The sequence below is a fragment of the Lycium ferocissimum genome, chromosome 9 (assembly GCF_029784015.1).
Source record: "Lycium ferocissimum isolate CSIRO_LF1 chromosome 9, AGI_CSIRO_Lferr_CH_V1, whole genome shotgun sequence".
Lineage (NCBI taxonomy): Eukaryota > Viridiplantae > Streptophyta > Magnoliopsida > Solanales > Solanaceae > Lycium > Lycium ferocissimum.
Genome location: NC_081350.1, coordinates 52,360,164 through 52,386,138, shown reverse-complemented (window position 1 = coordinate 52,386,138; position 25,975 = coordinate 52,360,164). Strand labels below are relative to the sequence as shown.

General features: G+C 34.2%; 3 protein-coding genes across 6 annotated transcripts; 1 reads left to right on the top strand and 2 right to left on the bottom strand.

The window, feature by feature from the left end:
* Positions 1–950: 950 nt before the first annotated feature.
* Positions 951–4,500, bottom strand: LOC132031251 (late embryogenesis abundant protein D-34-like). The gene is made up of 3 exons (XM_059421139.1): positions 4,134–4,500; positions 3,009–3,335; positions 951–1,330 (listed from the first exon to the last, which is right to left on the bottom strand). The coding sequence occupies exons 1-3, from the start codon at positions 4,434–4,436 to the stop codon at positions 1,175–1,177; spliced, it is 786 nt and encodes a 261-aa protein (XP_059277122.1). The 5' UTR covers positions 4,437–4,500; the 3' UTR covers positions 951–1,174.
* A 9,142-nt stretch (positions 4,501–13,642) lies between these two features.
* LOC132031250 (beta-glucuronosyltransferase GlcAT14A-like) lies at positions 13,643–16,719 on the top strand. The gene is made up of 4 exons (XM_059421138.1): positions 13,643–14,369; positions 14,937–15,012; positions 15,127–15,242; positions 15,858–16,719. The coding sequence occupies exons 1-4, from the start codon at positions 13,781–13,783 to the stop codon at positions 16,355–16,357; spliced, it is 1,281 nt and encodes a 426-aa protein (XP_059277121.1). The 5' UTR covers positions 13,643–13,780; the 3' UTR covers positions 16,358–16,719.
* Positions 16,720–16,741: 22 nt separating this feature from the next.
* On the bottom strand, positions 16,742–25,625 carry LOC132031249 (protein SPA1-RELATED 4-like). 4 transcript variants are annotated; one of them, XM_059421134.1, is made up of 9 exons: positions 25,367–25,625; positions 25,036–25,269; positions 21,898–22,797; positions 21,648–21,805; positions 19,816–20,815; positions 19,592–19,738; positions 19,149–19,460; positions 18,083–18,142; positions 16,742–17,522 (listed from the first exon to the last, which is right to left on the bottom strand). In XM_059421134.1, exons 3-9 carry the CDS (start codon positions 22,603–22,605, stop codon positions 17,334–17,336), a joined length of 2,574 nt encoding a protein of 857 aa, XP_059277117.1. In that variant the 5' UTR covers positions 22,606–22,797; positions 25,036–25,269; positions 25,367–25,625; the 3' UTR covers positions 16,742–17,333. The 4 variants fall into 4 exon arrangements, with proteins under 4 accessions (XP_059277117.1, XP_059277118.1, XP_059277116.1 ...); XM_059421135.1 differs by having other exon boundaries at positions 21,898–22,792; XM_059421133.1 differs by lacking the exons at positions 25,036–25,269; positions 25,367–25,625 and having other exon boundaries at positions 21,898–22,898.
* Between the last annotated feature and the right edge of the window lie 350 nt (positions 25,626–25,975).

Below are 25,975 nucleotides of genomic sequence, written 5' to 3'. Positions count from 1 at the left end.
CCAATAACTCCTTTTACGAGCCCGGTCTGGAGAAGTTTAGATCGCAATATATTTTATTGAACAACAGAAATAATATAATAAGATCAAGACAGATAAAAATGATCTGAAAGTAATGATTTTGTATATATGCCCCGTTCTCTTAAGAATAGTTTGATGTTTACAAAAGTATATGTTTACAAGAATGTGTGTGAGAAAGAAGATGATGCTTCTCTTTTCTCCTAAGTCTCCTTATATAAGCCAAAACAAGACTTTTCTAACCCTAACGTTCGGGTGATGTGACGGGATTGTGACTCAACACGTGCCTCTGCTACGACACACTAATCGAGGCCTGCAGACATGACCCGAGTCAATGGGGGTGGAGGACAGCTGTGTAGATACCCCGAACTCTCTGAGCTGGACATGCTTTTGCCCATTGCACCTTCCTTCTTCCCTAAGTTAAGTCTATCCAAGACACTCCCCCACTTTTCATAATTCCCAAGGTACAGCTGACGTGACCTTTCTACCAACCTATTGTACATACCTGTGGTGGCACTCTGACAAGATTGCTGACGTGACAGGAGTTGGTGAGAGTGGAAGACAGTTGAACAACTCCTCCAGGTTTCCCACGCAACCGGCCACAAGTCTCAAAACCGAATACAATTTTTAACCAATACAATACTGGGAGTAGTCATTACTGTTATCTTAGCAACCTGATAATCAATATTCACTCAGTTTTAAGTGCTATATACAGTGCCTACACCAAGAATTCAAAAAGCTAAGATGCATCTTTTTCTTTTTTTGGCTTAGAGTAAGATGCAACTTACTACAGCGTAGGTGGATTACGCAGTCTAGAAAACACACGTTATATACATACACCCTAGACTATTTGGACCAAAAATAAAAGGCACAACGCAAGTAAAACAACAGGATGCATCTAGGGACTTCTTTTGGAATATGTTGAAATGCCGATATAGACTTTGATAACTAGCATCAATATTCATTTAGCTTTAAGTACTATATACAGTGCCATACATCAAAAAGTCAAAAAGCTAAGATGCACCTTACTACAGCATAGGTGGATTACTCAAATGTAGAAAACACACGTTATGTACATAAACCTAGACGATTTGGACCTAAAATAGAAGGCAAAACGCAAGCAAAGGGGCCTTCTTTTGGGATGTGTTGAAATGACGATTTAGTCTTTGTTCATATTGGCAGCTGTTGCCATGGATGCTGCGACGCCTCCAGGATGTGTAGCCGGTTCAGCCTTATTTCTTATTTCCGCACCCACCACGCCTTCAGCATCTTCCTTCGTAACTGGCTTGTCCTCTTTAAGTTTGCTCGTTGCATCCTAAAGATAAAAACAACGAAATAGGGAAACTTAGAAACGAACTACAGTAATTTTTTTATAGTAATACTGGTAGGTTATAATGAAGTTAATAATACAACGTACTTATATATAGTGCTGAAGAAACCTAGTACAATTTTTATATCATCTTGGACTGAAATGAGCATAATTAAGTAAAGGGATACTGATAAATGGAGATTTATATAGCCGACTTCAACTCAAAAATTTACTGTGTCAAGTCACTCCAAAATATGTATAGCTACTCTTCATAAAAAGGTGAAACTCATAATCTTGAAAATAAGACATATTAGCGGTTGCAATCACATATAATGACTTGATAATGTGAATCACCGGTCCAATATACAAGTTAAACTATATAAGTCAAACTCTTCACGGATGACAAAGAGTTATAATATATTGACAACTTAAATATTTTCACATTATCACATGATTGACAATCATTTACTTAACGTGGAACTCATAACACGCTAGAGTATACGACTTTAGTCCATTAATCACGAATCCGCGACTTAAGTAATACAAAAAAAGAAAAGTTGAACCAAAGTAGTGAAAAAAAAAAAAAAAAGCACATAAATAGGATACTTTAGTGCGTGAAAGGACCAAAAAGCGCAAAAAATAACAATTTGGCCTTTCACGCACTAAATTAGTGTGAATGAACATTTTCACATTTGTTGTCATTAAATTGCCCACTTGTCTTCTCCTCTTCTTCTTAAGTTCTCATTGCTCGCATGAAGTCCGAATCAAAATACCCCTAAAAAAATCACTTTGAACTAAAATATCCCAATAAAAAAAAAGTTACAAAATTACCTTTAGCGCAGTAAAATATTGCGTTGTAGAAACAATACCAAAAAGCAAAAAAAATTGGCCAAACTTTATTTTTTACAACACTTAGTGTTTTTTTCCATACTTTGACCAACGATTAGTCGTGTGTCAAGACTCCGAAACGTCAATATTTTATATAGAACCTGATATTTTTTTCTGCGAACAATAATGTAGGCCCAATACATCAAGGATACGTAGACGTTTGGATAGTCATTTTAGGGGTTGAAACAGTACCAAAAAGCAAAAAACAATTGGAGCCATTAACTGCTTTAGTGCCCGTTATAGAAGCAAAAAAAAATTCTCATGACCATCTAAAGTTTGACTTTACAACTAGTTTTTCTCCCTATATTTTTTAGAATTATATTTATATTCAAAATAAAGTTATGTCTTGATTAAAAAATAACAGCTTAAATCAAAATCTTAAAAAATAATACACCCTAAAGTTTTCAAATAAAACTTACTTTCCGTACCTTTTCAACTCTCGTCCTTGATGTACTGGTTTATATAAAATATTGTCACTTGACACACGACTAATCGCAGAAAAAAACACTAAGTGTTGTAAAAAATAAAGCAGCTAAAACGCAATATTTTCCAAAGGTAGTTTTGTAACTTTTTTTTTATTGGGATATTTTGGTTCGCCTATGGTCACAACAAATGTCATGAAAAGGGGTGACTTTTGGTTTGCTCATTCACGCACTAATTTAGTGCGTGAAATGCCAAGCTTATTTTTTGCACGAAATTGGGTCTAAATTCGTGCGTGCGTGCTTTTTTTTTTCTGTACTACTTTGTCAACGTCAACGTTTTTGTAAGAGATTTTCGCTTCCATTAATCAACTTACTGTGAGAACATCACTGAGCTTGGTCTTCTGCTCGTCTCGCGTGGTTCGGGTGTTGATGGCGGCTGCATGTTGAGCTTCCGCTCCTACACCTCCTGGCACTACATGTCCTAGTCCCGTGGCTCTCACCTCTGCTGCCTGTATCGCTGCAGCGTCGCTCTCGTCCACTGGTTTGTCACCTGCAGAAAGAGCAGCTAACTCCAGTGCTTCGCCTATGGTCACAACATCCGCGTCAACGTCAACGTTGGGAGTAGGAGATTGTTCAGCTCCCACTTCTTTACCACCAGCACCACTTCCTCTGGTTGATGGATGAGTATATTGTGCAATAACCTAATAGTCCAATGTGAGTAATCGAAATACGTGACAACTACATAAAAGGTGGAAGATTATATACACCTTCCGTCCCAAAGTGTTACTCCCTATGTTTCAATTTATGTTGAACGTTGCTTTTATATCATTTGCAATTAATAGTTTAAGCAACCTTCTTTTGTAATTACTTAAAATTCGAGCAGTCCTACTATCTTAATGACATTTGTTTAAAATAGGAGTATATTTTTTAAAATTGTCCGAATTGAGACAAAAAAATTGCTATGATTTGATCCTTTTACAAATTCTTCTGAAATGAAAGGAGTATGAAACCTTTACTTTTCATGATTTAAACTACCTTAAACCACACATTCTATAATGAATTAGCTTTTGAAAAAGTAGAAATTAAATTAATACAGTACTCTTGATTTAGTTTATGAATAATTAGATTCAAAAAAAAAAAAAAGATTGAACTAATATCAGGTTAAATATCACCTATTGAATCGGACCATAAGCAAACGTGTCAACAGAAATTATTCCTTCGATTTTATATGACCTCACTTGTCCTTAGTTCCAAAAAGAATGATATCCTCATTAATTTGAAAATATGCTACCTTATACTTTTGATTTTACACTTGATGAGAAGCTTTTGTTTTGATAAATTTAAGGCCACAAATTTATAATCATGATTAAAATCATAGGTTTTGACAAATTTATTCCTTTTTAAGATTATGTAGTGATTCAAATTGTGTCACATAAATTATAACAATGAAACGAACAGAATATATATACCAAGAGTCCAAAATAATATTACTTATTTACCTCTCCACCAACAGATTCAGTAACTATACGAGTACCCTCAACCAAATCTTCTTGAGATACATCTACACCCTCATTTCTAGCAACATCAGTCATATCATCTCGTCCAACACCTCCGAACCGCCGGTTCAATGCAGCAGCTGACTGCATAATTGACGCCGGACCGCCTTTCGGAATATGACCGAGCTCTTTGTTCTCAGCTGATTGCATAGTAGCTGCATCTTTAGGCAACATGGGCTTTGAAGCAAGTTTCTCTGAGACTTCAAATACGTCCCCATATTTAATAGGTTGTTGTTCTTGGCTCATACTTTAATTTTGTTTTCCAACAAAGGGAACCGTAACTAGCTAGAGGGAATTATAAGATTAGAACTTATTTGAGAGGAACGCAGCAATATATTATTTGTATTCCCTCCATCTCAAATTATTTCCCTCCATCTCAAATTATTTGTCATTTTTTTGGCTCACACGCTTTTTAAGAAATATTAATTAGAAATATTTGATTTACTTTACTTTACTTTTATTTATGGCTAAATTATAATCTATCCCATTAAATATTTACTTTATTTATATGTCATATCCACTAATGACAAAATTCTATTAAAAATATGATGGGAAAAAAATAATTAATTGTGCCTTAAACTTCAATAATAATAATAATTTGAGAAATTTTTAATAAACACGATAAATAATTGAAGACCGAAGGAGTAACACTTTTAATTAATTAAATGGTGATGAACCGGTGCTATAAGATGCGACTGAGGTTGTAAATACACGTGTTGATGGGTTTGGATAAACACTTCAATCTTTTGCGTTACAGGTGCTGGTTTGTAGATTACAGCCAGCCATTGTTCTCATCTTGAATAAATCATCCCGATTTAATTTAGGGAATTATTTTAAAATATACCGTCCAACGTAATAAATTATGGGAAACTTACATACGTTTTTTATAAGCTCCTAATAATATATAACTACAAGTTTGTATAATTATAAATCGTAGCTATCTTTTATGTGGTTTTCGGCTGTATTTTCGTATTTTTAAATATAGCGAAATATATGTATCATAAAAATAGAGTGGAGTAAATCTTTTAAATACACGAAAGAGTTTCGGCTGTATTTTCGTGTTTTTAAATACAGCAAAATACATTTATCATAAAATAGAATGGAGTAAATTTTTAAATACACGAAGGAGTTTCGGCTGTATTTCCGTGTTTTTAAATAAAGCGAAATACATGTATCATAAAAACAGAGTGAGTAAATCCTTTAAATACATGAAGGAGTTATGTATTTCTTGTATTTATATACTGATAATCCTTTTGTTTTGGCTGCATTTAAATGTATTCGAGTTCAGATCGATATAAAGTCGATGCCTGACGTCACATCAGTTGAATGTATTCGACTGTATTTGAATGCATTTACACTCAAAAAATGGTGAACATGGGTCGCATGTATTAAAATACACTCAATACTGAATACAAGAAATAAAATACACGCCCAAACACTGAATACAAAAAAAAATTAACGAATACACTCAAATGTTGAATACAAAAAATAAAATACACCTCCATCTCAGATACAAAAAAATAAAATACACTTTGATTTGAAATACAGAAAAATAATTAGCTCAGATCTGAGCTGGCACTAGGGCTGTTCAAAATCGAACCGCAACCGATAACCCATCCGGAAAATAGGTTTATTGGTTTATTGGTATCGGGTAATTGGATTAACGGATGGGGATTGGTTTGGTATTTTATAGTTAACGGCTTAACGGTGCGGGGGAAGGTTTCCTCATTTTCCCTATCGATTTAGCCGTTAACCCATTAAGAATAATTAAATTATTAATATATCCCTATGTATATAAAGTACTAAAGATTAGAAATACTAATCTTTGAGCCTAAAACTCATTTTTCTTCCCGCAACATAGTAGCAGTTTTTCATTTTCCTTATTGTTTCTGCATGGTGTTTGTTTCTTATTATCTCATGTTACCAACTAGAATCATTCAAAATATTTTTACTTTCCTTGGATGTTTCTTCCCTTTTCTATGGTGAAGATGAAAACAAGATAAAATTACTAGTGATCGTTTGAGAGAAATAAGTTTTCTCATGGACATTGACACACTTTAGTATGAAAATCTCATACTTAATCTACGCAGTTTATTTAATAACGATACTTTAGTGAAAATTTAATTCGTATTTCCAATAATTTAAAATCACGTGTCTCAAGAATACCCACCATGAGTAATACATCCATTTAAATCATGCGATGTGAAGCAAATAGGGTCAAATGTGAGTTTGCAACCTATACACTATGAATATTGAGCCTTTTGTGTTTTGATAATTTTGTATTGATGCAATAGTCCGAGCAATAGAAGGAAAAAAAATCTCATATACTTTATTGATTAACCGATAAACCGACCGCTAACTGACCGTTAACCGCTAAATCCACACCGAACCAACCGATATCTTATTGGTTGGTTAGCGGATTGAGATATTTAAAAATCGATATCCGATAAGCCGAACCGTTAAGCACAATCATCCAACCGAACCGCCTGATAAGCACCCCTAGCTGGCACGTCGAAAAATGACCAGATCTGAGCCGACACGCTGGAGGGACGACGGAAAATGCCGGCACGCCAGAAAACGCCGAAATATAATAAGCTCAGATTTGAGCCGTGCTGGAGGGACCAGATCTGCAAAATAAGCTAGAAAATATACTGTTACTACATTAAAGTAACAGTATAATACAATGAGATCATTAGGTTGCTATATATAGCATTATTGGTACGAATACCACATAAGCTTTAGGAGTTGTTTTTATGGACAGGTTTTATGTTTAAAACCGTTCATAAGGTTTGTACCCTTTTACTGCTTCACCCACTGTTTTTGGTGCTGACGACGACTTTGGTGGTGGAGATGGAGGAGGGAGGGAGGAGTAAGGGGAAACGAGATTTGGGGTAGGAGAGGGAACGGAGAGAGAGAAAGAGAGGGGTTGAGGGAGAAGATAGATTTGGTAGGTTAGAGAAAATCAATTTAAAAGAGGAACTTGTGAAATACAGGAAACTAGTTACGATGTGTAATTTAAGAAAATAATTTAGCTACGAAAAATGAATAAAATGTAGTTATTATTCATAAATAGGTCGTAGAGATAGCTATGACAAGTAAATTTTCCATATATTATACTACCTTCGTCCCAAAAATTGTCTTAGTTTGACTTGGCACAGAGTTTCATTTTTTGTGCGGATTACCCTTCCTTTGGGGTGGTCTTTCATTTTTTCCCTTCACTTAATACCCCGAGGTTCTGGGTTTGAACCCCAGCTCAGTAACAAAAAGAAGGAATTTCGCAAGGCAGAGGTTTAAATTCGCAAGGCAGAATTTTGCCTTCAAACTCTACCTTAAGGCAGAATTTTGAAGGCATAATTAAGGCATAAGTATATAACTATCTTGTACCCATGTTGGTTTGTATAACTATCTAATTGACGGCTTTGTTAAGCTGTTGTTTAAGTATAGTGTAAAGATCCCAAAATTAAATGCACCCATGTTGGTTCATATGCGCATTAGTACAATATAGCCTAAATACCTTGCAGAGGACTATTATGAGATTATGGCAGATGATTGCAAACTAACACTTATACCAAATGGGCAGAGTTTGTAAGCCTGATGGGGCAAAGTTTGCTGCAAACTATAGCAAACTATGCCTTATCAGGTAGAGTTTGCTAAGGTATAGTTTGCCTGCAAAATTCTACCTTAAGGCAGAGTTTGACAAGCATAATTTTCCTACAAACTCTGCCTTTTGCAAGCAAACTATGCCCGGTGGAGCAGAGTTTGTAGGCAACATCTGCCTAGCGAATTTTTTTTTAATTTTCACCTGAGTAGGATTTCGAACCTGAAACCCTGAAGTTTTAGGAGAAGGGAAAAAGTTAAATACTTTCATTTTGATGGGCAAAAATTAAAGACCACGCCAAAATAAGGGCTTCACTGCGCCCCAGAGTTAGCATAAATGAAGACTTTTGAAATATGTAGTCCAAAACAAGCCTTAGATATTTATATGATTGTAAATCATCTCATCAAGTTAAATTGTTTCTAAATATAGAAATGTGTCAATCTTTTTTAAACAAACTAATAAGAAAAGCAAGACAATCTTTTTGGGACGGAGGGAGTAGCTGATAATTCCTGAATTGCAATAAACAAGCAAAGAGGGAGTTTGAAATTTTTTGTGTAAATTTTTGTGTAAACAATGATAACATAATTTCAAACAATTAGATTTGATCTGAGTTCTCACACTAATTAAGGGGAAAAAGACAGTTTAAAATCTTTGAGATACACGGGGAAGAAACGGTGGGGAGTTTTGTGGGCCGATTACCCTTCATATGGACTGGTCTTTAATTTTGTGAAAATTACAGTCCAATGTTGTTCGGGCATTTAGTTAATCATTTTTGACTCAACTGTTATTTCATTACCTGGTTTAGCTTCGTACATAACATCAACCCTAATATTTCTTTAGTCACTTTCTTTCCTTCGTCTCTTTCTTCTCTCTCACCACAAGACAAAGTCTCTTTAAGTTTTTTACTATTGACCGGAAGCATTTAAATCTTATATCTACTTGGGGGTTTTTTCTTTAATATTGGAAGTCATCTTAGATATTGGGGTCTTCATCTCTGTTTCTTTTCGTATGATTGTTAATTCATATTTGTAGTTATTAACTTCTTCTGCTTCTTTATCTTTTTAAATTCAGCGAATGATGATAAAAGAGCGCCAATGAATTGAATATTTTTTGTAGAACGGGAAACATTAATTGCATATTTTTTGTAGAACAGGAAACACTATCAATTTCACTCGGAAATAGATTGGTGACGACTGAAATTGGTTCCAACTGAGAAATTGATGAAGATAACTTGATTCACCTGTAATTTTATGTATGCCAGCGTGATACATTATATATACATAGTTATACACTGTTATTTATATAATTATACGAAACAATTACATAAGGGTGTATATGAAATGTATATAGGTGTATATACACCATTTACATCATATTATAGATAGTTATAAATTGTTATTCGTGATTATACAAAATACGTACATAATTCATAAACTGCATATATAATGTATATATAATATAAATGGGTGTATATAAACTGTATAATAATGTATAAAAGTGTATATACCCTATTATATATATCATATTATACATATTCTAAAAATGAAAAGTATAAAAATGAAGAGGGTTTCATGGTAGCTAGGGGAAGAAGTTAAAAAAATAACATTAAAATAGATTTGGCTTCATTAAACTCAATATCAACATATTGGCTATTCTAGATGAAAATTTTTATTGGGCTACGGGCATTGCAAACTGTTTGCTTGGAATGTACATATGTGTAACTATCCCTAATATTTGCCCATCACATCGCTGGTCTTTAATTTTTTGCCCTACTTCTCATTTAATAAAAATTTGTGGGCCACTTATTCGTTGGTCTACGAAATCAAAGATTATGAGTTCGAACATCAGCGGAGTTAAAAAAAAAATCGCAAGGCAAGGTTTCAAAGAAACTATGCCTGTTCGGGCAAAGTTAAATATATAGAACTAAGCCTTGTTCGGCATAATTGTATAGAAATTAAGTTATCCTAAGATAAGTTTATATAAACTATGCCTATTAGGGTAAAGTTACATAGAAACTATGCCTTGTCCAGCATAGTTCTGTAGAAATTAAATCATCCTACAGAACTATACCGGAAAAAGGCATAGTGTCTATGTAATTTTACCCGAATAGATATAGTTTCTATAAAATATTGCCTTACGATTTTTTTTAATTTTTTTTTTACTCTGCTGAGATTCGAACTCAGAATATCAGGGGTATTTTTGAACACTTTTTTATTACTTTAAGTGTCGAAGGACAAAAATTAAAAATCATCCGAAGACAGGGTAATCGTGCGAATTGACCCATTGTGGGTGCTGGGATGTGAGTGTTTAAGTTGGGCTGGGCTATTAGCCTATTATGTGGGGATGCGTGTGGTGGAGGATGACATAAACAGAGGGTACTTTAGTCTACGCAGTAAATAATATAAATAGCAGCTACAGTAAGATTCTCTTAGGCCCAATCATATTACTCGATTTCTACTGAAATGATCGAAATGGCCCCCAAAAGCCAAGCTGGCATGTTGACCCTTATTCCTTTTTATTACGTCATTCGTCTCAATTTATATAGCATTCTTTCTTTTTTAGTCAATCTTAAAAAACATGACACTTTTCTATATTTAAATAATAATTCAACTTTAAATATATCTTTTTTATTTTTAATGAAATGATTTCCAGCCATACATATTTCTATGATTTGTTTAGATCACAAATTTAAAAAAAAAAATATTTTTTAAATTTTGGGCGCAATCAAACACCTTTATATAAAATGGTACAGACAGTAATAGAATATGAGTTCCATATTTGCTTTAGATGTTCAGATGGAATAGCATGTGTTAGACTTGTATTCACATTACTCACAATAATATTCCCGTCTTACTAAGTGATCAAGATCAATTTTAAAGTTTCATTCAATTAGTAATTTTAAGCGATCAAAAATCAATTTAAATTATTGAGGTAAATCAAACCTCGTCGATAAAAGAAAAGGAAAATGATAAGAATATGAAGAAAGAGACAATGAAGAATACTTTTTATAGTAAAATAATACTCCTTCCGTCCCATAATAAGTGTCATCTTAGCCAAATTTTTTGTCTCATAATAAGTGTCACCTTAGGAAACCAAGACATAAATTGACTAGTTTTTTCCAATTCTACCATTAAACAATAAAGTAACATTTAAATGATGATTGGAAAAGCCACATAGTAACTTGGTATTATTGGATTCCTAATGTCAAAAGGTTTACTTCTTATGCATGCTCTAATCAAAAGAAAAAAAAAAAAATTTATTAGATAGGGGTAATTTGGCAAACTTCACATTGCATTATTAATTTCTTAATATGCATGTTTTTGGTTAAGTTGACACTTATTATGGGTCGGATGGAGTAATAGTTAAGCTAGGAAGATGACATTTGGCACGATCAATTTGTCTTACAGGTTTTAATTGTCTTATACACTATCCTGCCAACTACGATGCAGATACTCTTCGAGATAACATTTAGATTCTGAACTCAGGTACTTAAATCGTTCGTAAAGTATATTTAACTAAAGAAATAATTTATTCTTATTTTTAAAATATATTCCATGTGTTTTTAAATTCTTCTTCAAAAATCAAAAGTCATTAATATTTTGACTAGACAATGGCTAGTAAACGAATAAATAAAGTGCAAACCTGTAAAATCTAGACAAAAAATGTTACTCCTTGAACCATATCAGGGAATAAAATTCTTTTGCCTAGATTTTAAAAACGTACCATTTCACCTTGAAGTTACATTCAAGTAATTTTCCTTGATTAGAAATACATTTGGAAAGGGAATAGAGAGTAATGTTATTAATTCCTTTTACTCTCATTTTAGAATATGTGATAAAAGGTTAACGTGCCACATAGCAACTTCTATAGAAGAAAAATCTTTTTTTTTTTTTTTTTTTTTTGTGTGTGGATTGCCCTTCATTTGGGGTGGTCTTTAATTTTTTACCTTCAAATTGGTGGTCTTTAAGTATTGCCCTTCGCCTAACACTCTGAGGTTGTGATCTCGAACCCCAACTCAGTTTAAAAAAAAAAATTCGCAAGCCAAAATTTCGTTTAGGCAAATTTGCATAGGCGGCAAATTTCACCGCACCCATGCAAATTCTGCCTGAAGGATAAATTTTAAAGACCACCATTTTGAGGGGTAAAAATTAAAGACCATTTCCAGCGAAGGGCAATCCTGCAAATTGCCCAAGAAAAATTATAATCTTCTGGATCCCAAAAGCTAATGTCAGCATGTGCACACTTAGCTGTTTCGACGATTAAATTTTACATCAGATCGGGAATCTTTGGATTTTTAACATGGATTATGTTGTTATGGATATATATATATAACACAAAATTACAAATAGTATAAGATTCTTTAAATTCTCTGTATAACATTAACTATCATAATATTGTTAATTACTTCTTCTATTTTAATTTATGTGACATAGTTTGAATTGACATGAAGTTCTAAAAAGAAACACACCATAATATTTGTATGGTTCTAAATTTTTTGGAACTTGTGGTTTTAATTTAAACATGCCATAACATTTATGTAATTGTAAAAACTTCTCGTTAAGGGTAAACTGAAAAGTATAAAGTTAATTATTTTTAAATTTAGAGTGCCATTCTTTTGGAAAGGATTAAAAATAAAAATGTATCACATAAACTAGAATGGAGGGGTATCTTTTACTCTCTCCCTCCGCTTTTACTTATCTATTATACTAAAAATAGATATTCATTTATTCTTGTTTAGCTTTAAAAATCAAGAGATAATTTACGTTTTACCATAAGATGTTGAATCATGAGTAAAATATAGTTCAAAGTATTAATAATTTTGTTCCAATTTATGTGGCACTTTTTGTTTCACAAGAGTCAATTTGACTAATCTTTGATGCTAAAGATTAACTTAACATTTTAAAATTAAAATTTAGATATCATAAACTATACTAAAAGTACTATAATTGTAATTATTCTCATAAAGAATACGCAAAAATATATTTTAAAAATGTAGTGATCAAAGCCCGACATAATTTGAAACCTCAAGGTAAATTTTGAAAAAATAAAAAGTATCACATAAATTTGTGTTCAAAGTGTTCAAAATTTATATATAATTATATAGAATCTTCTATATACACTTGTCGCTCTTCCAACATAAGAAGTTGGAGTTTTTTTTTTTTTTTTTTTTTTTTTTCTCAGCGGAAGTTGGAGAAAAATTAAAAAGGAAAAAAAAGGGGGGGGAGATGTAAAGAGAAAAAGAAGAAAAAAAACAGAAAAAAGAAATAGGGAGTAATGTAAGGAACAAGTCAGATTGCCGTCTTGGGGTCAAACTAGAGAAAAAAAAATTAGTCTTTGTTCTGACCGAATGCATCGAAGAGTAGACAGATGTCAACTGATACTAGGGCAATTACCTCTTGCTAATTATTTATTCTCCTTGATCTAAAATTTCTCTCTATTTTCGATAATCCTAAAGTAATGTTCTGACTTTTCTGCAAAAAGAATCGATACTTGTCTTTCAGTCCGACCTCCCTTAACGGACTAACAAAAAAATAATATTATTTTTAAACAGATAACTACACCTTTGGACCTCTCAAAAACATAATAATAAGCAGGTGTATAAGTTTTGTATATTAAGTATAAATATATATATAATATATATATATTGTATACACAAAATATACACACTATATAGATTATATATACACAAACCATCTCATTAAGGATAAAATAGAAAGTTTAAAGTTATATTGTTACATAAAAATATGTCATTCTTTTTTGGTCTGATTAAAAAGAAAAGAGCGTCGCATAAATTGGCACATGTATGAATTGCTAAAAATCATTTAAAAAGGATCGGACGGAACAGCAGTTTTTTGAGAAATTTTCTTCATTGTATCAATTTAAAAAAATTACTGAGACTGAACTTTTGTGCTATGGCTTTTTTGATTCAACAACTTTATAGAAGTCAGTGAATTCTTGGTGATTATAAAGAACTCAATGATAAGGTTCATCAATGAGATCTTTCAACATGGAGAAAACATGTCCAAATCCTCTAGCTATAAGCTTACTTGTTTGTCTTTTCCTTCTTGGTACCTCCTTCAACATGAGTCTTATTTCCCCATTTCACACAATCAGTTCAATGATCTTCTCAATATTCCCATCTTATGTTACTATGACAAATAATCAAGCTAGCTCATACTTTGTTGAATCAAAAATCAAGCAATTAGCTCCATCTCCTCCTGTTAATAATCCTTCAATCCCGCGATTCGCTTACTTGATATCAGGATCAAAAGGTGATCTTGAAAAGCTATGGAGAAGTTTGAGATCAATGTATCATCCATGGAATTACTATGTTGTTCATTTGGACTTGGAATCAAATGTACAAGAAAGACTGGAACTTGCTTCAAGACTGGAAAAAGATGCAATTTTTTCACAAGTTGGGAATGTGTATATGATTAGTAAAGCAAATATGGTGACATATAGGGGACCAACTATGGTTGCTAATACTCTTCATGCTTGTGCTATTCTCCTTGAGGAGCACAAAGATTGGGATTGGTTTATTAATCTCAGTGCGTCTGATTATCCTCTGGTTACTCAAGATGGTTAGTTCTCTGATCCTTTAGCACTCTTTTTATTTTGTTTAATTCTACCCTAGTGTGGACAGAGCTATATCTCACGAAGGGGGTTCAACTGAATCTCTTAGTCGAAAAATAATACTATGTAAATAAAGTACAAAGAAATTTTTGTTCAGTTCATCGGGGGATTGCCCTCCCAATTTGAAGTTTTTTCCTGAAAGTCAAATTATTTTTCTAAAAGTTTCAACCTCATTGACTATATTTTTTTGTCTATATAAATTGTTGAATTTTGTTGACATAGGGGAATCTTCTAAAACTGTAGAGGTAGTTCAAAAATTGCTATAGGTTGTAGGTTCAAATTCTGGCATTTCATTTTTTTTTTTTTTTAAATCCCATGTAGTTTTCTGGCTCCATCACTAACGTCCTCAACCCTGTGGGATCGACGGGGTTTTCACTTACCTTTGTGTGACTTAGCTCACGACATATCATTGAAAGTGAGGGTTGTTGAAGATATAATTAAGTATACAAAAGTGTGTTTCCAAATAATATAAGATTTTAGATGAGATATGTTTTGTTTTCCTTCTTTTCATGCAGATCTACTCTACACATTTTCCGATTTGAAACGAGACTTGAATTTCATTGAACACACAAGTGAGCTAGGTTGGAAAGAGTATGTCCTTCACTCTCTCTCTCTAATTCTCACTTTATCCTCTTGTGACTATGAATTCACCATTTGAGTCTTAATTTTGATGTCACTATATATATACTTGATGATTAATTGCAGGGCTAAAAGGGCAATGCCACTAATAATAGACCCTGGGCTGTATAAAACCACAAAGTCTGATATATTTTGGGTCACACCAAAGAGAGCTGTTCCCACAGCCTTTAAACTCTTTACTGGTAAGTTTGGACAATGGAATATGCATTTTAGCAATGGAGATGTTACTTTTGGACCATATGAATATCATAGGCTAATTCAGGATATAGAGTCTGTGAATCCAGAATTCTTGTTATATCTGTAAATTTAAATTCTTTTTGCATATGCCATAAATCTGCCTCTAATGATCATGGACTTGGGAAGCAAATAAACTGCATCTGCAAAATCTGCATAGACCACCAGATGGCATTACCATTTCTTTTTCTTTTATTCGTTATGAATCTATTTACATTACTAGTGTAATTTAACATGTGATAGCGCATTATACATCACTTTTATTAGGTTACCAAATCATGCTAATCATAGAAATTTAACTGAAGTTACCTTACAAGCAATCTAATTATAGACGATGCAATGTAGAAAGCCTATTTGGTTCTAGTAGTTACTTTGCTAGATTTTTCTCTCACTTTCTACAGTGGAGATAGTGGCACGTAACAATAGAGCATGGCAGTATTTGATGCATCATCACATGGCCATCATATAACTCCTCGAGAATCATGTCATTCGCCCGTTAAAACCTTTTACATCATCGGTGCATAAAACTTAAACTCTAAAGCATGTTACACACTTGATTACAGGTTCAGCTTGGATGATTCTTTCACGAGCATTTGTGGAATATTTCATATGGGGATGGGATAATCTTCCCAGGAACCTACTTCTATACTACTCAAATTTTGTGTCCTCTCCAGAAGGCTACTTTCAGACAGTTGTATGCAATGCACCAGATTTCACTTCAACTGTTATTAACCATGACATGCACTATATCTCCTGGGATGTTCCTCCAAAACAGCATCCACACACTCTATCCCTTAATGACACTGCAAATATGGTTGCAAGTGGCACGGCGTTTGCGCGGAAGTTCAAGCAAGATGATCCTGTTTTAGACAAGATTGATATGAAACTTCTTCAGAGAAGTAATGGTAGCTTCACACCTGGTGGTTGGTGTGCTGGAAATCCTCCTTGTTCTAAAGTTGGAAATCCAACAAAACTTAGACCTGGTCCGGGGGCTCAAAGGCTTCGACGACTTATTGGTAGACTAGTGTTGTCAGCTAAATTTAGTCAGAACCAGTGTAATTAGATTTATGTTGTATTTGTGTCCCAGCTTGCTGATCCACAAATGCAGGAAGGGACAAGAATGTAACATTAAAGAGCCAGACAAAATACCAGGCATTGAAATTGACCATTTGCCGAATGAACAGGCCAGCAGATAAGAATATAACACTATAAGATCACCATCAGTACACTGCCAATGTACAAGTTTTTCATACAATCAGGTAAAATATAACATGCAATGATAGGCCTCTCCATGGTAAACATAGTTTGGTAACATAATAATTATAGCAAATAACGTGTTATAACCAGTTAATCGGGGTATATAAGTTAAATCCGTAAAATATCAAGCAAATAAACAATCAAAACAGCCTGAGACTTAAACAGAAAATAATCCAAACAAGCCAATATCTCCCAAGGAAAAGTTGGAAACTTGCTATTCATAATTTTGCATGTTTTTTGTCAAACGAGTTGGCTGGTCATGACCAGCATACATATCATACACAGAACGTAGTGAAAAATGAATAATCTCAAATGTTACCTCTGCCTCCTTGCACTCGCATGTTTAGCAGCTGATGAGATCAATGTGAACTAAATGAGATACAGAATGGATTCTAAGACGCTGCTTGCATTCTTCTACTTAATGTCATCAGGCCAAGATATTACATTCCTGAAATTATCATTAGAACTCAAAATTACAGAATATACAAAGAGAATAACACTTGAATCTCTTCTTCCCACACCCCCTAACCAATATTTATTTACAGCACATTCCACCATGAGAAATATCTCATACTTCATTGAGTTGCTTCCACTATGAACTAACTACAAAAATATTTGTTTCTTGATGGCAACTTCCTTGTTACCATGCTATCATATCGAGTTTATCTCAGCTACGACAATATCTTGGTGTAACCCCCTCATTTACCTTTGCTGAACTCCTGTCCTTCACACCTTTCTTCATCTTGAAGTAACTAGTCAATCCTTTAGGGGTTTCAACCACATTATACCATCTCCAAGAGCTTGATATTTCCCATGGAATTTGCAGCAACTAAGGTAGGGGACTGACCACGCCAACACACAGATGAGATGAACTGTGCACTGTCGTCCACTTCATCACCAGAAAGAGGATCTGTGCAGTTAAATTTAAATGATAATGCTGGCATTGGAAAAGCTTTGTGGTAGATGACAACCTGCAGCATGACACAAAGCACCAATTCCACATTAATAATGGAAAAAAATGAACAGCGATCAGCAATAATAATCAAGTGGCAATTAGCACATGGTGGAACATACACAAGCCCCAATGTGTTGTCTAGAAACTATACCCAGTGCTGAGGTGCCAAATTTCATTTCATAGCAAGCATAAGTGAAAGTGTTGACCAGTTTGTGCCTTTTTCCCCATTGGCAGTCATATTGTATTTCAGCGTGACTGGTCATATTGTATGCCTTCTGGTTAAAAAATTCATTTCATGGTAGTCATAACGTATTTCAGCATAAAATACTTGCTTTATTTTCTGTACAGTTATTATAAACAGCTATCCCTGCTAACGCGGGATGCTTTGTGCACCGGGCTGCCCTTTTTGCAGGTGCATGTGTCTGATATGATACTCAAGGAACCAGATTTGTCGAGCTATTTTTTCCTTTAATATAGATGCGAACAAACATTTTCTATGTAACCATTGCTCAAAACTCATTTAAAATGCACTCAGGTATGCAAGTTCAGATTCAACTTTGTGGTAATAAAGGATACCTCATTTGTCTCTGAGCCAGTTGCTATATAACCATCAGATACAGATAGGCCGACAAAGTTCTGAAACAAAGAAATACTTTTATCAGTAACAAAGCACATTCAAGCACAATTAAATTATCATGGGAAAGGGAAGACACAAAGTATAAGTGAGGAGTAAGTTGTACAAAGAAACTAGAGACATGATTTGGTTACTTTCAGTTATTTCTTACAAAGAAGAAATGGGTGTAGTGCTGATGATACAAAGCATCTAAACTCTTTTAGGTATGGCTAACAATTACTTTGTAGATGCATAAGCTTCTATGTACTCAATATAAGTTACAAGCCAAAAAGTACAAAAGACCCATGGTATATAAAGAGAGTGCAATATGACATAAGAATGCTTGAAGACGCGCTTTTACAGGCTTGACTTGAAATTAATTGTTTAGCTATTCTATATAAGCTTGAACAAAGAAAATTACTAAATTTAAGCTACGTGTACACATATTTAATCCATATCCATTCCTCTCTTCGTCCACCTCTTCTTCGTCTACTCATTCTGGTTAGCCCTTGTGTAGCTGCTCCCACCCAACTTTCTTGATTCTTAGTATTGGAACTCGTACTATCACAAACGAATGTCCAAACAAGTCCAGGTCGAATGGAAAATATTCCAGATTAGCTACTATACAGACCTAAATTTACCTATTGGTCTTGTACCAGAAAGTTGCAAGATCGTGGTCGGGAAAGTGACATATCATTTGCACTAAGTTTTGATTTCACAAATCTGTTGAGTAGAATTCAAAGTTGTTGGGGAACTTGCAAAGGATATAACTATTTGGATATAGGGTGCCACTCACCTTTCTTTTCCTTTTCCTTTTTTTGTTAGAAGAAGAAGGAAAAACTAAGAGAAAACCAACCTTCCGAAGGACAAAAATCAGATAGGATTTTAGAATACTGGATTCAACTTAACTGTGTGGGCAATTTAGTTCTCTCTAACTTTATCACTAAGAATGTTAAAAGACTAACATACTGTTCAATGAGGTCACAGAAACAAGATCTCTATTCAGGTGAGAGGATCAAAGTACGATACCTTTGCATTCATATGTCCAGTAAATGACTGAAGAGGAGAATTAAGAATACGAGACGTGCACGTTGACAGATCCCACAGCTTTATTGTATTATCCGTAGATGCAGACACAAGAGTTGTTGAATCTATGAACTTGACATAGCTCACTGTTTTGTTGTGTCCAACTAATGTGCATAGAGGCAACTTTGAGTTCCGTAGGTCATAGTAATATATCTTATGATCTGCTGAACCAAAAGCAAGGGCCCGTCCAGAATCAACAGGGAACTGAACACAGCAGACATTGGCTTTTGTTTTTATGGTTCCAACACTTACTCCCTGTGGAAAACCAGGTAAGAAAAACCAACTTATTACACATCCACATTCAATCTACACAGCAATAATAACTAGAAGACAGTAGTACATTTAGTTTTAAAGCTGACATCCACCAAATGCAAAAGTAGAATTGCCTGATTGATATTCCAAAGCTTAACAGAACCATCATCGCTCCCGCTTGCCAACATGGTTGGATCTGCTACTGAAAAGTCAACAGACCAGACGCGTTTCTCATGCTCTCTCATCTCCATAAAAAGCTGACTTCTTGTGACATCCCATACCTGTATTATAGTTCTGAGCAATCTTCTTTCTGATTCTCTTAAATAAACAAGATATAATGATCATGAATTTGACTTACCTGCACCACACCTTCAAAGTTACTTGACGCGAGCTGGCTTTTGATATAGCCATTCCAACATATACTGCTTAACTTTGATCTGTTAGCCATCTCAGCGACTGGATAGTGTATATCACGATCGGCATTTAGAATTGAGTTATATTCAAAAACTTTGATCTTCTTATTTACACCCGCAGTTGCAAAAAATTCACCATCACGATCAAAGCCAAGAGAACATACGAGATTGGAAGAGTTTAGAAGATCCCCTTGCTTCAAATCTGCCTTCACTTCTAACTTGCTATAAGAAAAATACTTGCACAAACCCTCCAAGTACGAATTGATCCATCCACTCTGTCTATCCCCATTGCAACCTCCCTTTGATGACAAATTACTCAGAGAACTTCTTTCAGTACTTCTACATTCGGCACTTGTTTGACAATTTCTGCTCATAGATTTTTCCATTGATTTAATACCCCTGCGTCTTGTCATGAAATATGCTGCCTCCAATTTTCTGAAGTTCTTCATCAACCGGGAACTTTTTGCCGAAATGCTGCCTGTATATTCAATATGCCTTTCAGATTTCTGGCTTTCATCTGGATGGCCATCAGATTCCTCACCTGTGCTGAGCCTAGATCTCTTTCTAGATCCTGAGCTCCCAGAATCATGATCTTCAATAGTATTTGTCCTCCGAGAACTCAAATTCTTAGTGGGTTTTAAGCTTGAGCCTCCTTTTAACTTAAGGGTTGTCTGCATCTTAGTGGCCTCTTCTACTGGTTCTAAGTTTGAGCCTCCTTTTAACTTAAGGGCTGTCTGCATCTTAGTGGCCTCTTCTATATCAGATGATAAAAAAGACACGATTTCGTGCAAATTTTCCATAGCCTCCTGCTTTTTCTGTTGGATTAGCAAAAGGAACTCCAGCAATAATTCCTGCTCATCTATTTTTTCTCTAAGCTCTATTGCTGCTTCACGTTCTTCCAAGTCATGTCTAGGAGATATAAGGAATTCACTTTCTAGCAACTCGCTGTCATCAATTTAAAGGAACGAATGAGGAGAGAGTGGCAAAGAGTCAAGGATATTGATGTTAAAATCACAATGGATTAAGATGATAAACTGCATAATATAAAATTCAGGAGAATGGAGGCATGTCTCAAATGCATTTCATGATTAGATAGAAGGGACTCATTCAATCAAATAGTACTCATTAGAAGACTTTATGTCATTATTATCTATTTCATTTTACCACCAATATTAGAATTTGTTTCCCTTACTCTTCTTTCTACTACAGATGAAAGTCATGAAACAAAGGACGTCTTTTCAATAACTATTAAGGTTGAAAGATGGAAATTGTCCAGGATATCGGCAATGATTTTGCAGATCGTAATTAGTTTACTTCTCACAATGTAAATGGTCTTACTCCCAAGACTGAACTAGATCCATTGCAATGATCAATTTTCTTAGAAAAAAGGATACTGCTGTTGCAAGGCATGTAATGTTTTTTCCTAGTTTAATAGCAAAAAAGATAAGTTAAGATTGCTGCATTTTCCTTTATTTCCTGTGGCTAGAATCTTCATTCCTGCAAAAACTAAAAGCCCATGATTCTTCCCTTTGAGTCTGCTACCACAAAGGGAGATAGGTACTATACATAAACCTTAAAACAGTATACATATTGGAACCTTAATGAGTAAACACTTTGGAAATCATGAATTACAGGACCACAATCAAGGCTCTCAAGGATATTGTTATAAGTTATAACTCAGAAGTAAATATTACTCCTAGAAGACTTCAACAACAAACTGATCAGGTTGCAAACAAATAAAAAATAAACCAAGTGGACGTGAAAAAAGAATGCTCACCCCATTTTTGGCCGACTACTTGGTTCCGGGTGTAGTAACCATAAGCAAAATGCAGCTTCTTTAGGCCATTTCAACAACAATTGTGGGGGTAGGACACGATGTCTTAGACATGACATATTTGCAATTTTCTCATCTGATGAGTTGAAGGTACAGAATAGCTGCCACAAATTATAAGCATCATTATGATAAACACTAAAATTTAACTGAGCACACACCTCAATGCCAAACAGATTTGCTAATTGCTACTAACCTCAAAGAGAAGCACTCCGAGTCGATAAATATCTGAAGCACAAGTGCCTGGAGCACCATCAACCTCTTCTGGACTAGTATACCAATTATTTTCCAGGTGCAATATCCTTTTCATTGGAAAAGTATGCTTGTTTTCTTCCACTTGTCTATTCTTATTAGCTTCCAAATTCTGCACCATATTATGACCTGAACTTGACTGCAAGCAACTACTTTCTAAACCTTGCCTTCCCCTTTGGTCAGAGTCATGAGGCAAAGGTGAAGATGAACTATTTAGCCCATCTTCACATGAATCCGACCCCGAATCAGAACACGAAGCAGATTCAATAAACGCAACACGGTTAAAAGAAGACATAACAAAACATGATGGCCTCACATTATGAACAGCTATTCCCTGACTGTGAGCCAATTTTACAATCTCTATAATTTGAGTGAATATATGCAAACATTCAAGAGCATCAACAGTTCTCTCTGAATTATCCAACCACTGTCTCAAACTAACATCTTTACGATCGATTACTCGACCCCCTTGATCTTTAAGACAATTTATATCAGATGACTCAATTCTCTCCCACTCCTTTGAAACAAATCCAGAATCATCATGAGAGGCATCACTTGCACGAAGTCTTGAATTCCAATCCACAACACCCGATGAATTCAAACCTCTAGAACTTTCAGACCTCTCCCTACCAGACTGAGATGAGCCTTCCATTGTTAAAAGGACAGCCTGGTGCACTAAGTTCTCGCTATACGCGGGGTCTGTGTAAAGGTCGGACCACAAGTATAATTGAACGTAACACAATGCACAGAGCCACACAACCAAAGGATTGGGAAATCAAGAACTCATCTTTACTACATCCCTTCACTTCCAACATAGCCATGTTGAATCAAGAACTCATCTTTACTACACAAAAAGGTCAAACCATTACAATTCTGTTGGTATCAGTTAATATGTACTTCAAAAAAACAACCTATTTAACTAAGAAACATAAGATATCTGAGCAAGACTAACCAGCACCTCCCAAAATAATATCAACAGAGAGAAACCAATATGACCCCAAGAGTTAAGCTGAGGTTGTATATCACTAGAGCAAACAAAAAAAAAAAGAACCACACAACAGATACCGAAGCATTATTAAAAAATAGAAAACAATCTATATATTTTATTGTAAACAAGTACAGCCTCTCAAAATTGCTGAAAATCTTTTCCTTTTCTGACAAGATATGTGAACAGAAAACAAGTCTTTTTTTCCATATATGGAAAATGGAAAATGGAAAAAGGAAAAAGAAAATACAAAGGGGTATAATTTATAATTCCTTAGGAAAAGCACTGACGTTAGTGTACTGTACAATAATTTAATGATGTCAATTGATTTTTCTATTGCTTGTAGGGGTCCACCACATTATCTACAACTCACTGATTTTAGGTTCTATTACATCTCATATACGTGGCACATTCATATCCTCAAAGCTCTCTTTCAGTAAGCAGAGATGCCGAATAGTAGTACTCCCTCGGTTTCAATTTAAGTGTATTACTTTTCTTTTTAATCAGTTTTAAAAAGAGTATATTTAGTAAGTTGACAATTTAAATATTCTATTTGACAAGTTTATAATCACAAGATTAAAGGACATTTTAATACATTAAACACATCTTTAATTTAAGATCATAAAATTTAAAAGTTTTTCTTTATTTCTTAAATTTCGTGCCTAAATAAACTAAATACTCTACTGTTTGATTTGTTTGAGCCATTTAACCGTGCAAATGACATTTAAGAAAGAGGGAGAAAACTTTTAAAACATGGTTCAAAATAAGCGCAAAATTTGTAAATTTGAATCATTCATAAAGTGAATTTGTTTTCAAATTAAGAAAAAGATCATTTATTTTAATACGAATTAAAAAAAATAGATTCAAACAAATTGAAACATATGAATATTTAAAATGAGACGGAAGGAGCAGTAACGTAGCTCATCTCCATGTGGACCAAATACGTAGAAAAAATACAAATAAATAAAAAACATCAACAGGTTAGTGCTTTGTTGCTTTGAATAAGGACCATTGATTTCCAAGATGACCAAGTACTCATTTACTACCTTGACTATACTTTCTGGTTTTGTATTATTAAATTAAATTCTGGTAGTCGTAATGCAGCGTACCAAGCAATTTAAAAATAAACGTGCGGGTACCATATAAAATTCTGAGGCGTAGGTCATATAAGAAATTAAAAATTATTCCCTCTTGTCCATTTTACTTGTCGCCTTTACTAAAAATAAATAGGTCAAAATAATTTGTCATTCTAGAAAATCAAAGTATAACTAATTATCAGTTTTCACCTTTATCCTTACTCCATAAATGTGGAGAGAGACTAAAGTAGTGAAAAAAATACTGCTACCTCGGTCCATTTTTTTACTTAAAAGCGTTTCGGTACCGAAATTCGACCGTATAAATTTTGACCAACATTTAATATGTATTATTTAATCATATTAATATGAGAGGAATTGCAACTTATAATATTTTACGTATAGTTTCCGTACATCTAAAATGCAGTTTTAAAATATTGAATTAATTTAATTTAATTTAGCTTTGAAGATTAAACAAACTGACTTTCGAAAAGCAAAACGTGACAAGTAAAAAGTGGATAGAGGGAGTACTATTAAATTGAGATTAAAATATAAATAAGAATAATTTAGTTAAATTCCCTTTTAGTTAGAAATTTTCTTTTTTTTTCTTCCTTTTTTTAACCCCCTATTTTGAAAGATTTATAGTGTTTTCACACTTTCTCTCCAGCGTGACTCGAACCTGGACCTACCGATTGTGGGTAGACGTGCTTCACCAACTGAGCCACTCTCATTTATTTGTTAATATTTTCTTAAGAGACCTGGAAAAAAAAAAATGAACTGTGAGGGTGGTTCGATTAGTTGAAATGGAACTTTCGTAATCGAGTCTCGAAATTTACCTTTTGGGTCGAGCTTGTCGCACAGAGCTTGTCTAGTGCGTGTTATCTCTTCTATGTAATTTGTGAACTATTGCACAGATATTAAATTTACCCTGTACGCACTTAGCTCCTGTGCGCACCCAAAGGGTAACGACTACCGGTTCTCATGTCATTAAAAAATATGGGGGAAGTAAAAATAAAGTACCAACCTTTAGGTCATCCCAAACATAGAAAGTTTTCAGCCACTTGAAAAATCCCTAAAGATAACGCAACTTAAACTGAGAATGGCACTTTTTTCCTTGAACCCTTTGAAACCCTTGTCAGCAAATTCGAGCTTAGGATGTTTACAATTTTAACAAATCGAACCAGTCTCGTTGATAGAATTGGGGCTGACAGTTGATCCACCACCAATCGAGTTTGAAGTTGGGTTTTCAGATTTCAACCTTAGAAAAATTGGCCCAAAATAAATTTCTTTGTTATTAACATATACTACTTGTTGATCATGGAATATGTGTAAGAGGAAAAAGGGAACAGAATTACCTGAGTCTATATATGTAGGAGATCGTTTAGGTTTGGTGAAACAGTCCAGTAGTATATTATAGCAAGAAATACCATGCATTTCGTCGTATATAATCAATTCTGTAGGAGAGGGAATTCTAGTACCGCCATTTCTGTGTATAAATATGAAGCTAAATAATGATTATGTTGAGTTGGAGAAGGAAGATAGAAACTGTAAACTGTGATGACGATAGAAAGTTAAAAAGACAGCATGCATTTTGGAGCCCACTTAATTGCCGGAAACTACATTCAATTGCTCAACTTATGATATTCACTCCCTAGTCTAAGTCCTCCCCCCCCGCCACCCCACCCCCGCCTACAGCCTACCTTTCCCATTTTAAAAGAAAAGAAAAGGGGTTAAAGTAGTCACTTAAATTTGGATTTTGAGTCAAAACATCACTTATTTTTTGAGAAAAGGCCATAAATAGTCCACTAACTATGGGAGTAGATAAAATGGTCATATCTGATACAGTCATTTAACTATTTAAAAACTTATCGAATTTGGTCTCAAAATCTATTTTTTTATATAAACAGTACAAACTCATAAACCTTCATGAGTTTATGAGAGAAATCGGTTTTTTAAAATGACAC

What these genes read in the sequence shown, in the direction of transcription:
- LOC132031250 (XM_059421138.1), top strand. Translation starts at nt 13,781, where the DNA reads ATGAGATCTTTCAACATGGAGAAAACATGTCCAAATCCTCTAGCTATA. An exon ending in TCCTCTGGTTACTCAAGATG is followed by an intron (nt 14,370 to 14,936) that starts GTTAGTTCTCTG and finishes CTTTTCATGCAG; the next exon opens with ATCTACTCTACACATTTTCC. An exon ending in AGTGAGCTAGGTTGGAAAGA is followed by an intron (nt 15,013 to 15,126) that starts GTATGTCCTTCA and finishes GATTAATTGCAG; the next exon opens with GGCTAAAAGGGCAATGCCAC.
- LOC132031251 (XM_059421139.1), bottom strand. Translation starts at nt 4,436, where the DNA reads ATGAGCCAAGAACAACAACCTATTAAATATGGGGACGTATTTGAAGTC. An exon ending in CTGAATCTGTTGGTGGAGAG is followed by an intron (nt 3,336 to 4,133) that starts GTAAATAAGTAA and finishes TTGGACTATTAG; the next exon opens with GTTATTGCACAATATACTCA. An exon ending in AGCTCAGTGATGTTCTCACA is followed by an intron (nt 1,331 to 3,008) that starts GTAAGTTGATTA and finishes TTTTATCTTTAG; the next exon opens with GATGCAACGAGCAAACTTAA.
- LOC132031249 (XM_059421134.1), bottom strand. Translation starts at nt 22,605, where the DNA reads ATGGAAGGCTCATCTCAGTCTGGTAGGGAGAGGTCTGAAAGTTCTAGA. An exon ending in AGCTTTGGAATATCAATCAG is followed by an intron (nt 19,461 to 19,591) that starts GCAATTCTACTT and finishes GGTTTTCCACAG; the next exon opens with GGAGTAAGTGTTGGAACCAT. An exon ending in CTGGACATATGAATGCAAAG is followed by an intron (nt 18,143 to 19,148) that starts GTATCGTACTTT and finishes TCTTTGTTTCAG; the next exon opens with AACTTTGTCGGCCTATCTGT.